The 15,648-nt window shown below is 43.4% G+C and overlaps 1 protein-coding gene across 1 annotated transcript in view; it reads right to left on the reverse strand.

Annotated features, from left to right (window-relative positions):
- The window catches only part of CHMP4C (charged multivesicular body protein 4C), a 36,024-nt gene extending 20,829 nt beyond the window's left edge, over positions 1 to 15,195 (reverse strand). The window contains exon 1 of the mRNA XM_056111095.1: positions 14,877 to 15,195. Within this exon, the coding sequence (XP_055967070.1) occupies positions 14,877 to 15,066 (190 nt within the window). The 5' untranslated portion in view covers positions 15,067 to 15,195. The remainder of the gene's footprint in view (positions 1 to 14,876) is intronic.
- Positions 15,196 to 15,648: the final 453 nt, after the last annotated feature.

A 15,648-nucleotide genomic window follows, 5' to 3' on the forward strand; every position in this document is an offset into this window, starting at 1 on the left:
ATACTTGGCTTGCATGCTGTAGACAAGGTTGGATCATCTATCATAGCTGGATGATAGAATGCTGCTCTGACCCTGTGGTGACAGAGATGTGACCGCGATACCCAGGCCACCAGGCCAAATATACACTATATGGACGATTCTCAAAAAATTAGAAATTGAGCTCCCATTTGACCCAGCAATACCACTCCTGGGAATATATCCCAGAGAGGCAAAAAAGTATAGTCGAAGTGACAGCTACACTTGTTTGTTCATTGCAGCACTCTTTACAGTAGCCAGAATCTGGAAAAACCTGAGAGCCTGAGAACAGATGACTGCTTAAAGAAACTTTGGTACATTTACACAATGGAGTACTATGTAGCTGTTAGAAAAGATGAAGTCATGAAATTTACATACAAGTGGTACAACATGGAAAGTATCATGTTAAGCGAAATGAGTCAGAAAGAGCGGGATAAACACAGAAAGACTGCATTCATCTGGGGAACATAAAGTAACAAAATAGGAGACTAACACCCAAGAGTGGCTGAAATTAGTACCAGGAATTTTGCTCCATGACTTGGAGGCCAGCCACACGTGCTAGGGGAAAAGGGAGCTCAGATAGAGAAGGGAGCACCAAATAAAGGGTTTTGGGAGGATCCTCCCAGGATGGGAGAAGCATGCTGAAAGTAGACTATAGACCAAACATGATTGCCACCCATTACCTCTTTTGCAAACCACAACACCCAATAGGAGAGACAAAACAAAAGGGAATGCCCTGCCACAGAGGCAGGGTGGGATGGGGAGCATGGGAGGTGGGAGGAATACTGTGATCCTTGGTGGTGGGAAATGGGCACTGGTGGAGAGATGGGTACTTGATCATTGTATAACTGAAACCCAAGCACAAAAATTTGTAAGTCTGTAACTGTACCTCATGGTGTTTCACTAATAAAAATAAATAAATAAATAAATAAATAAATAAATAAATAAACCCTCAAATATGGTGGGAGGGATACTGGGAACATTGGTGTGGGAGAGAGAATGGGCACTGGTGGAGGGATGGGTAAACAATCATTGATTGTAACGCAAACACAAAAGTTCATAAGTTTGTAACTTTACCCCACGGTGATTCACTAATAAAAAAAAAACAAAATCAAAAACCAAAAAATATATATATATATATAAAATATATATATATAAAAAAAAATATATATATATATACACACTGTAGGGCCAGCAAGCTAGTTCAAAGAGTTGCACACATGCTTTCATTCAGAAAACCTGGGTTCAATTAAGAACTTGGGGGACTGTATCCCTCAAAAAGCCAAAAATAAAATCCAGGCTACCCCAATGGTGCTCCGGGAGCCTGCAGGGCCACACACCCTGCCAGGGCTACACCTGGTGGCATTGGAGGAGACTCTGCCGGTGCACCACATCCTGGGGTTGACCAAAGGTCTCCGACATCCACTCCCCAAGCTTCCGGACCTCCGGGTCCCCACACCCCATGTGATGCTGAGGAAACAGTCAGGGTCAGGCTCTTACTTAGCAATTTGCCATAACTGTTGCACCGTCCCCTAATCCCTCTAAATTATATTTAAATCAAATGCGAAATTCCAAACTATTTCACTGCGGGTGCAAACTTGCCTGTGCTCAGGTCTTATTCCTGTCTCTGAATTCTGGGATCACTGTAGGTGGTCCTCAGAAGACCATATATAGTGCCACAGATTCACCCTGGGTAGAACGTGCAAGCTAAGTACTATCATTCTGACCCCACATTATTTCATTTAACCTAGACTTTTTTGAAATATATAATATAGGGCCAGCAAACTAACTCAGAGAGTTGAACGCATGCTTTGCAGGCGGGAAGCCTAGGTTCAATTAAGAATTCGGGAGACTGTATCTCTCCAATGCCAAAAAATAAAATAAAAAATAAATTATTTCACTTCCAATGCAAGAGTTCCTCATTTCTAAAACAGAATCCTTTCCCAATCTATAATTTTGAAATCACCATTCTTATTTGCTCACTTTCTGTTGTCTGCTTTTTTGAGAGTAGCAATTACATGGTAGGTATTATAGGGTTAGTATTACAGTGTTGGTATTTAAGTCACTAGATTGCTAGATTGAAAAAGAATAATGTAGGCTACACAGAGCAGATGGGACTCTAGCTTGAGAAATTCTCCATCCTCTCTGGAGATACCCACTAGTTAGAAATACTTGAGTTAGCAATGGACTGTAAGAGCTGTTAGTACAAATTCAGCAGCTGAGCTGCTTTAAGGCATGACCAAATGAACTTTCGACTTGGTGTGAAATATTATTTCCAATAAGCAACTTCCCATTAACACCACCTGTTTGAAGTAAGTTTCATACAAGAACATCAATCATTCAGAAAGTAGCTCACTATTTACTTCATATTAATAACTAACTTGCTTTCTTATTCTTTCTCCTGATGAAAATTTTAAGCCAATTGTGTGTTTATTTGAACCAAGAAAATGTAGGAGAAACTAAAATTACTAGTATGTACTAGAAGTTCTAGTAACAGTTTTATAAGCTGAATACTCAGAATGTGATTTTTTTACAAAATCTTACTACTATACATACACTTTAAGTACCTTTCAATAATTTTATCCTTTCAAAGTACATTCATATGTACTTACACATCTAACCAGAATATATGAATACCAACCAAAGTCCATCACATGCATGCCCCTTTCAAACACGACCTTCAAAACAAAGCAGTCATAAACCTTAAAAACTCAGTATTAGTTATTTGCCTTCTATCTTATTGGTTAGAATGACATGTATTTTTCTTTTCTGATATCTTAAAAATGACATAAAATTTTCTTCCTTATTCTACCTTGTTGTGGCTAAATCAATAAACTAAAAAAATAGCATGCATCAAGGAAAATTACATTTTTTGCTTCACGTAAATCGTTTTTAAAATGTGCTCTATTACTCAGCTTTGTGGGATCTACCTAAAAAAAAAAATACTATTGTAAGGTAAAGGTAAAGGTAAAGGCCCTCCCGTTGATCGTCGATTTGCTCGAGCGGGCCCAGTAACGTCTCCATTGGAGACTTTGTTGTTACTGTGTCTGGCATATCGAATACTCTCGGTAGCTTGCCGGGCTCTCCGAGAGGGGCGGAGGAACCGAACTCGGGTCGGCCATGTTGGCCGCTTGTAAGGCGAACGCCCTACCCGCTGTGCTATGTACTAATATTTATAGTAGTGTTCTGAATTTTTTTTTATTGTATTAGCTCTTCTTAAACACTGAAGATAATTATTTGGAATTTCTGTAACAAATTTATGAATTTATAAAGCAATATGTTTTTATGCCAGATGACTGACATTTTTATATGACTAAATATTTCATTATTTTTTTCTATTTGAATTAAATGACTTTTTTTTTTCTTGCTAGCAGTCTTCCCACTGGTGTTTGAGGTCCTCAAGCATGGGAAGACTCAGGCCGGCAGTGTTGGTCTGATGGTGCAGTGTTCCAGGTAGGGGTGACATGGTGCTGCTGGGGCCCAAAGCTGCCAGAAGCCACTGCAGCTGCACCTGGAGATGCCCAAGGGCTACCAGGGCTGCCCCACAGTGCCCAGGGGTCATGTGGTGTCGGGAGAGAACCCAGAGCCTCGCATATCAGGGCATTTGCTCAACCCCTGGAGCTGTCTTCCTGTTCTCCACCACAAAATTCTTTTTTAGAAGAATATCTGATAACTTCACCTGTCCTTAAATCTAATGCTCTTACAGCTGGGTTTTCTATATGCTGTAACTATCTAATACATAAAACGCTGTGTTCTAGGGACAAATGAAGCTCTAATTTGTTTTTTTCCTTTTTTTTTATCATGGGCTAGAGCGATAGCACAGCGGTAGGACGTTTGCCTTGCACGCAGACAACAGGGCCGACCCGAGTTCGATTCCTCCGCCCCTCTCGGAGAGCCCAGCAAGCTACCGAGAGTATCTCGCCCGCACGGCAGGCCCTGGCAAGTTCCCCGTGACGTATTCAATATGCCAAACACAGTAACAACAAAGTCTCCAATGGAGTTGTTACTGGGCCCGCTTGAGCAAATCGATGATCAACAGGAGGGCCTTTATTTTATCATGTAAGTTACTATTGGGATTTTGTTGCTGCTAATGGCCCTGGTTTTCCGGTTTTCCTTTTTAATCATGTTTCATAATAATTTCAAGTGGAGTCTTCCAAATTCTTGAGGGGAGAAGCAAGCTGAGTCTCGTGGTACATAACACTGGAAGCGGCACCAATGAGGTTTCCACAAGTTGCTATTACTTGTAAGTGACCTGTCAAAAATCTATGGCACAGATACTTGAAAGAATGAGTGTAGGGGACCAGAGAGATAAGACAGCAGTTAGGGCTCTTGCCTTGAATATAACTGACCACAAGTCAATCGCCAGCACCATACTTGGTCCCACCATACATATCCCTGCCAGGAGTGATTCCTGAGCACAAAGCCAGGAGTAAGCCCTGAGCATTACTGAGCATGATCCAAGAAATGGCACCAATAGAAGAATGATTGTAGTCCAGAAACACTACAGTCAAATTTATGATGAAAATAAGACCATGATAAATAGAAGCCAATATGTGCTTACAGAATACCAAACTAAACTCCATTTTTTCTTTCCTTTAGTTTACTAGATGCCGACTTGAGGACACACACTATAGACCAAGAGAAGACTACAATTTTAAGACAATGAAAATCATCGAGGAAACTTAGACTAATGGGACTGGAGAGACGGTACATCTGCCTGATCTGGGTTCAATCCTCGTTATCCCATATGGTGCCCTGAGCGCCACCAAGGGAAATTCCCAAGTGAAAAGTCAGGAGTAACCCCTGATCACCACCAAGTATGGCCTAACCCTCTCGCTTCCCCCCACCCCCACCTTGCCAGCCAAAAAAGAAGAAAAGAAAGATTAGAACATCATGATGTTGAACCAAATTTCAGATCTCTTGAAATAGAACCTCTTGGTATGGCAGGCTAAAAAGTTTTTAGGTGAATCTGAACACGCCATCAAGTCACACACCAGCATTTGTCAAAGAGAGAGGAGTGTGGACATACTTCTGTCTTAATAATACAATTCACAGGATATATTGAGGTGTTGTTGGGAAAATTCAAGATGTTGGAGAAGACATAATATGGAGCAGACACGTAGGTTAGCTGTGCCCACAGAGAGAAGCGCAGCCAGACTCACTGAGTGTCCATCTCTCAAAATGGACTGTGTCTAGCTGAATGTAGATGAGAAGTCACTATCACACCAAGTGAGACAGCGATGAAGTCTCTGTTGACATGGCACAAGGCTGTCCTGGATTCTGTCCTACTCAATATATTTTAAAAGGATTTTGACAGGGGCTAGAGAGAACTCAACGAACGGAGTGCTGCTTTGTATGTGGGAGGTTTGAGTTTGATCCCTCCAGACACACACACACACACACACACACACACACACACACACAGATACATACATACAGGCATATACACAGAGACACACAGAGAGACACACACAGACACTCAAACAGACACACAGACACAGACACAGATACATACACACAGATATAAACACAGACACACACACACACACACATGATTATAGAAAATAACCCAAAACAATGGCTGCTGATAAATTTGTGACTAATTTAGTGAATTTTAAAAGTTCATATATAAGACAATAAAGGTATCACTGTATCACTATCATCCCGTTGTTCATCCATTTACTCGAGCGGGCACCAGTAACATCTCCATTTGTCCCAGCCCTGAGATTTTAGCAGCCTCTCCTTACTCATCCTTCCCAACAGTGCCTTACTGGAGGCTCTTTCAGGGTCAGAGGAATGAGACATGTTATTGTTACTGTTTTTGGAATATTGAATAGGCCATGGGTAGCTTGTGAGGCTCTGCCATGTAGGCAGGATACTCTCGGTAGCTTGCTAGACTTTCCAAGAATTATATAATTACACACACACACACACACACATATCATATCAAATATATATGTTAGAAATGTAACCATGAAATAAGTCTGTAACTGCATCTCATGTTGATTCGTTAAAATAAAAAAAATAAAAATAAAAAATAATAAATTGGTTAATCCCATTATTGGCAACACAGGTGGAATGTAGACAAACACAATAAAGATAAACTGAATAACGATGAAATTTACTTAGTTGTTTCACATTGGTTGAAAACCTAGAACAGATAACTAAAAGTAATGATATCTTTGACTCCTCTAGACACACTTAATTAGAGTAATTTATTTGATTATTTTCTTGTTCAGTGGCCATACCTAGCAGTGCCCAGATCTTCCTCTTGATTTCAGGTATCATTCCTGGTGGTGCTCAAGAGACCATCTGCAAGTCTGGGCATCTAACCAGGGCTGACCAACCACATATAAGGAGAGAGCCTTAGTCTCTGTACTAAGTCTCTGGAAAGTTTTGTAAATTAATAATAGATAAAATACTTAATCTTATGAGTTAACTGAAAACAATATATTTTATAACTAAAATATCTGAATGTCTTAATATATTGATTTTAGTATATTTTACAATTGCAAGTCCATCAGCTGATTTAAAACAAAAAGAAATGGTAATTCTGACTTGGATTTAACCCACCCAACAGGGAAAAAGCAAGTGCCTTACTAACAGAACAAAAATAAAAACAAACTCAGGATACCAAGGTTGTTCAATGCCTCCGTAAATGAATGAGCACATGCAGAGGTCAGGGCAGAAGGGAGAAATTCTTTAATTACAGCTTAAGTGAATAGGGTTCCAAAGACGGGTTCAAATGTTTTGAGTTCTCCTACCATGGAATGAAAATGCAAGAATTCCTGAGATAAAAAAGGAAATTGAGGTTGGAGTTTGAGGGAAGTTCACATTGATCTCTTTTGCAGACAGGACAAAAGGCAGCGGATAGGAGAGTAATAATGACTGTTAATGCTCCAGTAAGTAAATCACACATTTTGCCCCCATCAGTTGCCAAAAGTCACAGAATATGGACATAAAATCAGAAGCAAACAAAATACTTTACTATGTTGGGTTGTAATTTAAACACCAAAGAGCTCAGAGTTTCTTTATTATTGGCTGTTGGCACTACAGTGGAATAGGACGAAATATCCCTGTTGAATTGGAATGCCTTCAAGAGCGTTGAAGAAATAACTAAGAGGACAAAGAATCTCCAGCTCCAAGCACATCTCTTCGATTCCACTGTTCTTCCTGCATTAACATATGCCTCAGAGACCTGGGCCCTACGAAAACAGGATGAGAACGCTATTTGGGTCTCTCAAAGAGGAATTGAAAGAGCTATGCTTGGAATATCACGCTTCACTCAAGCAAGAGAAGGAATCCGGAGTTCCAACCCCCGTTGATGGTCAAGAATCAGGGACGCCGTCTCATTTGCCAAGGCGTCAAAATTCAGATGGGCTGACATGTACGAGATTTGGAGACGACTGCTGGACTAGAGCTATTACTGACTGGATTCCATGGGACGTCAAAAGATCGCGTGGACGCCCACCTACAAGATGGTCAGACTTCTTCATCGAGACCCTGAATGATCGGTTTGAGGTTCTGCATGTTCCTAGAACGAGCAGGTGCCATTGGGCTATGCTAGCACGCAACAGAGATGAATGGAGATGCTACTGGCACCCGCTCGAGTAAATCGATGAGTAACGGGGTATCAAGTGATCAAGTGATCCCTATTGAAAACTAATTCCAGTGGCTAATGAGGGTTTATAAGACATGTTTCACTGGCAGAAACAGAGAACAAGGTGTTTAGATATTTCTCATCCCAGTATATGAATGATAATGAAGGAGAGGATAAAAAACAGGAATGGATGAAGGAAAATTTAAAAAACAAGACAAATGAGTAAAGAGAAGTGCCTAATGAGCTTAACTGTTCATGTGGTGACAGTAATTAGTCAATTTTTGTTGTTGTTGTTGTTTTGGGGCCATGGTGATGCTCAGGCAGGGATTATTCCTGGCCCTGCATTCAGAATCACCCCTGGCAGTAATCAGGGGATCATGTGGGATGATTAGAATAAAACCCAGGTCAAACCCAGGTCAGAGATGTACAGGGCAAGAGCCCTACCCAGTGTACTATCTCTCTGGCCCCAAATCACCTCAATTCTTAAACTATAGTGGCCATCAGAATCATGGAGTTACCAGCTCAAAGTTCAGGTTTCTGGACTACATTAAATCTATTATATTTGATGGGTTTAGAGGTGGAGATTAGGCACACCTGACTACGCTCAGGGTATACTCTTGGCTCTGTGCTCAAAGGTCACTCCTAGTAGTGCTCACGAGACCATATGTGGCATCAGGGATGATGGAACAGGGTAGTGTAATAAAATGATGGAACTTGGGCAAGGCAAATGTCCTACTGGCTATACAATCTCTCTGGCCCTAAATTTCTATTTGAAAAGGGGTGTACATCTTAACAAGTCTCCTGAAGGAACTTGAATTTTTTATGGGTGGGGTTGTTTCATGTTATGTCTTGTTATTGGGTCACACCCGAAGGCACTCATGGCTTGCTCCTGGCTCTGTGTTCAGGAATCACTCCTGGTGGGGTTGAGGGGACCAGAAGGGTGATCAAACCTTGGTTGGCCACATAAAAGGTAAGCGTATTCTTTCCAGATCCTTCTTCAGGAATGTGGGTGGAAGTCAGTGATCTGCTGACCACATTTTGAGAAATTCTCTTGATAAAGAGACTACATGAGGCTGAGAGATAGCACAAGGGTTAAGGTGCTTGTCTCGCTCACGGCTGAGCCTGGTTCAATCTGGCATCACATGTGGACCCCAATACTGCTAGGAGTGATCCTACAAAGCCCGGAAAAGCCCCAAGCACAGCTCCATGTGGTTCAAAAACAAAAAAGGGGGGAAAAGAAAGAAACTTCCACCCAGAATTCCACTCCAGAGAGAAAGAGAGACAGAGACTGAGAGGGAAAGGGGATGAAAGAAGAGAGAGAAAGAAAGACAAAGAGGTCACCAGGGAAGTGATATCTCCCAGGGGAACTTTCCTCCATCAAGGTCCACACTCTATGCCTGTCTCATATAACCTGAGCTGTGCTTCTGGCGTCACTAATTTAACACTTAACTGACAAGAATGTAGATTTCTCCTTATACAGAAGTCATCTGGTGTCCGGTATGTGAGCTTACAGAGTCTATTAACTACAATAAAAAGCAGACTCACAAGCCCAGATATTCCAGCTAAACTCAGATGCTCCAGCTATGAGACACAGATTTCCACACCAGAGAGCAGTCCTCCTCCTGACTCGAACAGCAAATCCATCCTTGAAAGAAACAGCCTCGACTTTCCAGTCAGCTAGCTCACTTAGAGGGAAGACATGCTACCTAGAAGTTCCATTCAGCAAGACCTCCCTTGAGGAGGTTCTCACAACGAAGTTCTCACTGGAGACTGAAGAGGAGGCGTGGCCAATTAGCCTCTTCCTGTTTCATCACTTCCATCCACATTCCCAAGAGCTTAGCCTCCAGACTGGTTACGGCCCTTTTCATATAATTATATCTGGAGTTCTTATGACATGGGGACAAGCTATACAACAAGGCCAAGGATGCTATGAGGATGCAAATTGAAGGAGGTTCTCTCAAGTTCCAGTGTGTTCTGGGCATCCCTCTCAGCTCGCCTCAGACCCAGCGTTGGTGCAAAAACTTCAGCTCAAGAAGTGATAATGGTAAGGGCTGGGGAAGCAACTGGTCCTCTCAAATATTCTAACAGTCTTCTTCATGTGCCAGATGGAGTGGATATATTAGCTGCTAACGAAATAAAGAGAAAGAGAGAAAATTATTTTTCTAACAGAGAAAGAAAATTGGGCCAGTGAGTGAAACTTGCCAGAAAGCCCATTTCAGCTTTTAAAATTATACTAAGAAAACTGATATTTAGAGGACACTGAATTAAAGGCTTTGAACAACCATGTCATTAATCCTCCAACTTGGAGAATTAACCTTGTCACTGCCAGTACGCAGATGAGGAGAAAGAATTGAACAAACAAAGCAACTGGTCTAAAATGACAGTTTCTAAGTACTAAGGCACAGCTGGGTACCAAACCCCGGTTATCTACTTGAGGTGTATCACTGTAGCACTGTCCTCCTGTTGTTCATCGATTTGCCGGAGTGGGCACCAGTAACGTCTCCATTGTGAGACTTGTTGTTACTGTCTTTGGCATATCGAATACGCCACGGTGAGCGTGGAGGTTCTGCTGTGCAGGCGGGATATTCTTGGTAGCTTGTTGGGCTCTCCCAGTACTAAGTTACTTCTATCAGATGTGTTAAAAATTAAATCAAGATATTCTCTTTGGCAAGATTCCTAAGAGTACCTTTTATTGGTATTATTTTATTTTATTTTATTTATTTATTTTTGCTTTTTGGGTCACACTAGGCAATGCATAGGGGTTACTCTTGGCTCACGCGCTCAGGAATTATTCCTGGTTGTGCTCAGGGGACCATATCGGATGCTGGGAATCGAACCCGGGTTGGTCACATGCAAGGTCCTCCCCACTGGACTATTGCTCCAGCCCCAGTATTATTTTTAAAAGGCCAAGCTAGTCGTCTTCGCCATATGCTAATGTTTTTGACTCCTAAGCCCATCGGTTTGGAACCTCAAGAGTTCCTAAACGGCCAATTCCTAGTATCCTAATGAAGCACGCATAAATATCAATGGTCTAAGAGTCGGGATACAGAAAAGAATACGAAGTCCAAGATTAAAAAGTTCTGTACTTCTCCCTCAGTAATGTGACTATGGATTTAGTTGTTTTTTTTTTCTTTTTGGGTCACCCCATCAATGCTCAGGGGTTACTCCTGGCTCTGCACTCAGGAATTACTCCTGGCATTGCTGGAGAACCATATGGGATGCCGGTGTGTGTAAGGCAATTGCCTACCTGCTGTACTACCGCTCCGGCCCCTGGATTTAGTTTTCTCATCGATAGCACAGCGGTAAGGTGTTTGCCTTGCACATAGCCAACATGGCCGACCCGAGTTCGATTCCTCCGCCCCTCTCGGAGAGCCCGGCAAGCTACCGAGAGTATCTCGCCCGCACGGCAGAGCCTGGCAAGCTCCCCGTGACGAATTCGATATGCCAAACAGTAACAACAAAGTCTCCAATGGAGACGTTACTGGGCCCGCTCGAGCAAATCGATGATCAACGGGAGGGCCTTTACCTTTACCATCCTAGTTATAGGGCAGACTTCCCAGGAACACTTAAAAAAAAATCTCAGAACAGTCAATGTAGCCAGACATCAAGGTGGATTTAATATAAATCCAGAGTGATAAGAGTTTTCAAAGATGTTAGAGCTCAGAAAGAATAAAAAAAAAAAATTAAGCGATGTACAAGAAGTTGGCTTTTCCACAGAGCAAATGCCTGTTTTAAAGGAGGAGCTACAGTCATCTCAACAAACCACATGAAGAGTCACTGACCTCCTCAAGTTTCAACCAAATTATAAATCTTGCTCCAACTGTTATCCTTTTAGATCAACAGTCTTGAGCAAGGAAGTGAATCTCTAAATTATTTCAGCCAATCCATGCTTAGAATACACACAATTTCTTTTTTTATTTTTTTTATTTTTATTTTTTTGCTTTTTGGGTCACACCCGGTGTTGCACAGGGGTTACTCCTGGCTTGTGCACTCAGAAATTACTCCTGGCAGTACTCAGGGGATGATATGGGATGGTGGGACTCAAACCCGGGTCGGCCACGTGCAAGGCAAATGCCCTACCCACTGTGCTATCGCTTCTGCCCCAGAATACACACAATTTTGCCAGTGAGGTTATATTTCAAATATAGGTTATTCATAGGTTATGTTTCCAAAAAAAAGGTAATTCATTTGGGAACTGAGAAGATAGTACTGAGTTTAAGGTAATTGCTTTGCATGTGGCTGACCCAGTTTTGATACCCTGCACTACTTGTGGTCCCCTGAGCACCCCCAGAAGTGATCCCTGAGCACAGCATGGTATATGGTCCCCTGAGCACTGCCAGAAGTAAATCCTGAAAACCACCAGGTGTGACCCCCGCCAAACAAACAGAAGTTATCAACTTTACCAGTAAGACTTATTTTTGACATTCTGATTGATAAACCACCAAAGCTTCTGTTTAAAAGACACAGATCAATGAGGAACTTGTGCTGACTGGTTATTCAACTACTTTTCTTTATGTGTGATAAAACTAGAAACTGCACACCTCCTTACTTGGATTATAATGCAAATTACACCCATTCTAGAGCTGGCATTGAGCAGCACAGAGCCCATTACTATGAAGTGTATTGAGACTCACAAAACTTATGTGTGTTATAAATAGCTCATGGTGCTTAACTAGTTGTCTACGAGGATATCTGAATTATTTGGAAGATGCTGATATTGAAGCAGTTTCCAAACCAAGAAAGAGTCAGTGGTTGAGTCCTTCCCATAGCTCAGATTACATTTGACCTCGTGCAAACTAATCTCTCCCTTCTCCTAGGACCATTTGAAACCAGGCTGGGCTCACCTCAGTCAAGTTCCATCCAGAAAGATGAATGACCCAAAGAACCAAAGGCTTTCCAACACCTGTGGGATATTAGCACGTGATACTGGCACCTTGGGGATCAAGAAAGATCAGTGCTCTAAATCAGTGCTTCTCGACCTTATTTTCACCGGGATCCCCTTCTAACCTTGCTTCATTCCTGTGCCCCACTCTCTTACATGTTGGAAGGCCTCAGGCAGTGACCCCCTCTGACACAATTTTTACCTATAGGTCCTTTGGAATACTCTAGGGGACTATTGGGTGCTATCTGACCCCTGATTGAGGAGCACTGCTCTAAATGAGCGTCTTTAATTTTGTGATGACTTTAGAAAAGTCAACTTAAAAAATAATACATGTCAGTGCATTGCCAGTTAGAGAATCTTCTGAAAAAAAAAACATCAGTAAAGTCTCTATTATTTTAGGTTGTCTTCAGAAAGCAAATCTATGTTTTTACTATTTTATAAGCTGGTATCCAATCTCCTTTTCATGGTTTTTTTTTTTATTTGTTTGTTTGCCTGATTTTGTTTTGGGGACACACTGGGTGGTGTGCAGGGCTTACTCCTGGCTCTGCTTTCAGGGATCACACCTGACAGGACTCAGAGAGCAGTTTCTGGGGGCTGAACAAGGAAAAAACCTTATCCACCATCCTATCTCTCTGGCCCCTGTCTTCCAGATGTTTAAACTAATAGATACTAAGCAACCACTGCAAACAAAGCTATATGCAGATATCCATAGTGGATGAAAAATCAAAGGGGCAAGAAAAGAAACCTTGACAGAAACTGAATGGATGTCAGCATGGATGTCAGACTGGAAACAGAAGGCTCAGGCAGGACCTCACTGACCGGTGCCTTTGCTCAAGCCATAATGACATGGTCTCTTTAGAAACTGCCATGGAATAACTTCTCAAAATATTTTCAGACAGAAAGTCAAAATAGAAAGCAGCACTTAACTCCAAAACAGGCTGGAATGGGGACAAAAGATAAATGCGGGAGGAAAGAAAAGGGACATTTGGCCTTTATTATTATTATGATTGGTAATCAGTGGGCTCGAATATTAGTCAGACTTTTACGGGAAACAGCCGAGTTTTCACAAAGCCATTATTCCTTTCCTGCTCTCAACAAAGGCAGTGACTTTTTGGCCAGCTCAATCTCAAGGCCTCATGATGACTTAAATTAAGAAGCCTGACTTGAGCTGGGGAGCTCAGTTTTGTGAGCTAAGTTTTGTTATTATGCCTTCTCTTATCTGAGTCTGCCGCCAAGAAGGTGCTACATAAGCAAACCAATTTTATTTCTTGCTGAGTTTTTTTTTTTATGTGCCCTGGGTGCTATTGCTCTTGTCTCTACGGACAGAGCTGAACACTGAACAAACTAATGATCTCTGACAAGAACAAAGGGCTCAAGGTGCAACAGGTGTTCCAAGTATCATTATAGACTAAAGGTCATTATATATTATATAACGCATATAATCATTATAGATTATAGGTCCTGTATATGGCAAAAGGCAGTGATTGAAAACTTCACATTCAATGCCCTGATTCTGGGGGGGAAAGGGGATGCTACATATTATCTCCATGACACAAGGGAGCTCACCATCTTAACAGCTGAAGAGCAAGAATAAGTAGAACACAGGCTTCGCTGAAGATCCACAAGCAAGTTACAATGTGTATACGACACCCAGCAGAAAATCGGAAATTTTGCCTTGGGGGCGGCAGTAGCTGGCCTAAAACTCAGGAGATCCAAAAGCAGAATTTAAGCAGACACCAAACTCCCCTACGACCAAGAAATACTTCAATGCCCGTCCATCAAAATCAGTGCCAAAACTCAGGGTGCACAAATGAGCTTATGAAAAACATTTTTTAAAAAGATAAGTAAATAAGTACCATGCAAAATGCCTAAGAGCCCCTGAAGCAAGAGTAATCTATCATACCAAGGTGGTTCTTGAATTCAAATCTTGATAGTGTGATAATGGGGTGTGTGGGGGTTGGGGTGGGATTTACACAAGTGTTGAAGAACTTTTTTTTTGCTTTGTTGGGTCACACCCAGCGATGCACTGGGGTTACTCCTGGCTCTTCACTCCGGAATTACTCCTGGCGTTGCTCGGGGGACCATATGGGATGCTGGGAATCGAACCCGGGTCGGCCGCGTGCAAGGCAAACGACCTACCCTATGCTGTGCTATCTCTCCAGCCCCTGAAGAACTTTTTAAATACGGGACCAAAGTATTGCTAGCTCCTTACTGAGATGACTGGCTCCCCTTCCGCTTCACCATCCAGGAATCAGGGCTCAGCTCGGGGTGAGGGCCCGTTCCTAGACAGGTTGTGGGTGCGAGCCTGGCCGCTGGGCGCGGGGGGGGGGGGGTGGTCTGTGCCCCCCCCCCCCCACAGTGGGGGGCGCCCGGACGTACCTCTCTTATTCTGCGTGCCGTGCTTCCTGGCCAGGCTGAGCTCTCTCTGGATTCGGTTTTCCAGGTACTCTTGCTTCTTGCCCAGCATCTCCTCTGTCTCCCGGAGCCTGGCCAAGGCCTCGGGGGCGCTGGCGGCCGCGCGGCTCTTGGACGAGCCGCCCCCCTTAAAGAACTTGCCCAACTTGCTCATGACTGTGCGCGGCGGGAGCTCCCGGGGCCGCACCTGGCGCCAGGTGAGCGAGCTCGTCCTCCGGGCTCCGGGCACCGGGGAATCAACAAGTCCCGGGGCAGGTGACACCCTCGCGCGGGCATTTCCTGCGGCCGCTCGGCCCCGCCCCGAGACGCGGCCCCGGCGGGGAGGGCCTTGGACTTGCACTTGGCCGCGGGAGTCCCGGCCAGCAAGAGCCCCGGAGCTGCAAAGACGCGCTCGCAGCTTTGGGGGGCTCTGGGGGAGTGCATCAGAGCCGCGGGCGGAAGCCTGGAGGCTCTCGGCGGTGCCGGGGGGTCTCAAAGTGTGCGCACACGGCGTGGGCTTTGCAGGTGCGGATTCTTCCAAAACTCTGTTCCTCACCTGTGTTTTTATGTGCGTGCTATCCGTGCGTTGGGACAAAGCGTTCCTGTGTGCAGTCTCCGTCCTGGCCAATCAGAAGAGTCAGAAAGGTTCTTCCAACTGCGAGGCTGACGGGTGGAGGCCAGGACGTCGGGGAGGTTGGCGTCCACCGTGATGCGGGCATGGGCCCAAGTGCCCTGCTGTCGAATGGACTCGCTTCTG

This window comes from Sorex fumeus, unplaced genomic scaffold (assembly GCF_029834395.1).
Source record: "Sorex fumeus unplaced genomic scaffold, SorFum_2.1 ptg000002l, whole genome shotgun sequence".
Lineage (NCBI taxonomy): Eukaryota > Metazoa > Chordata > Mammalia > Eulipotyphla > Soricidae > Sorex > Sorex fumeus.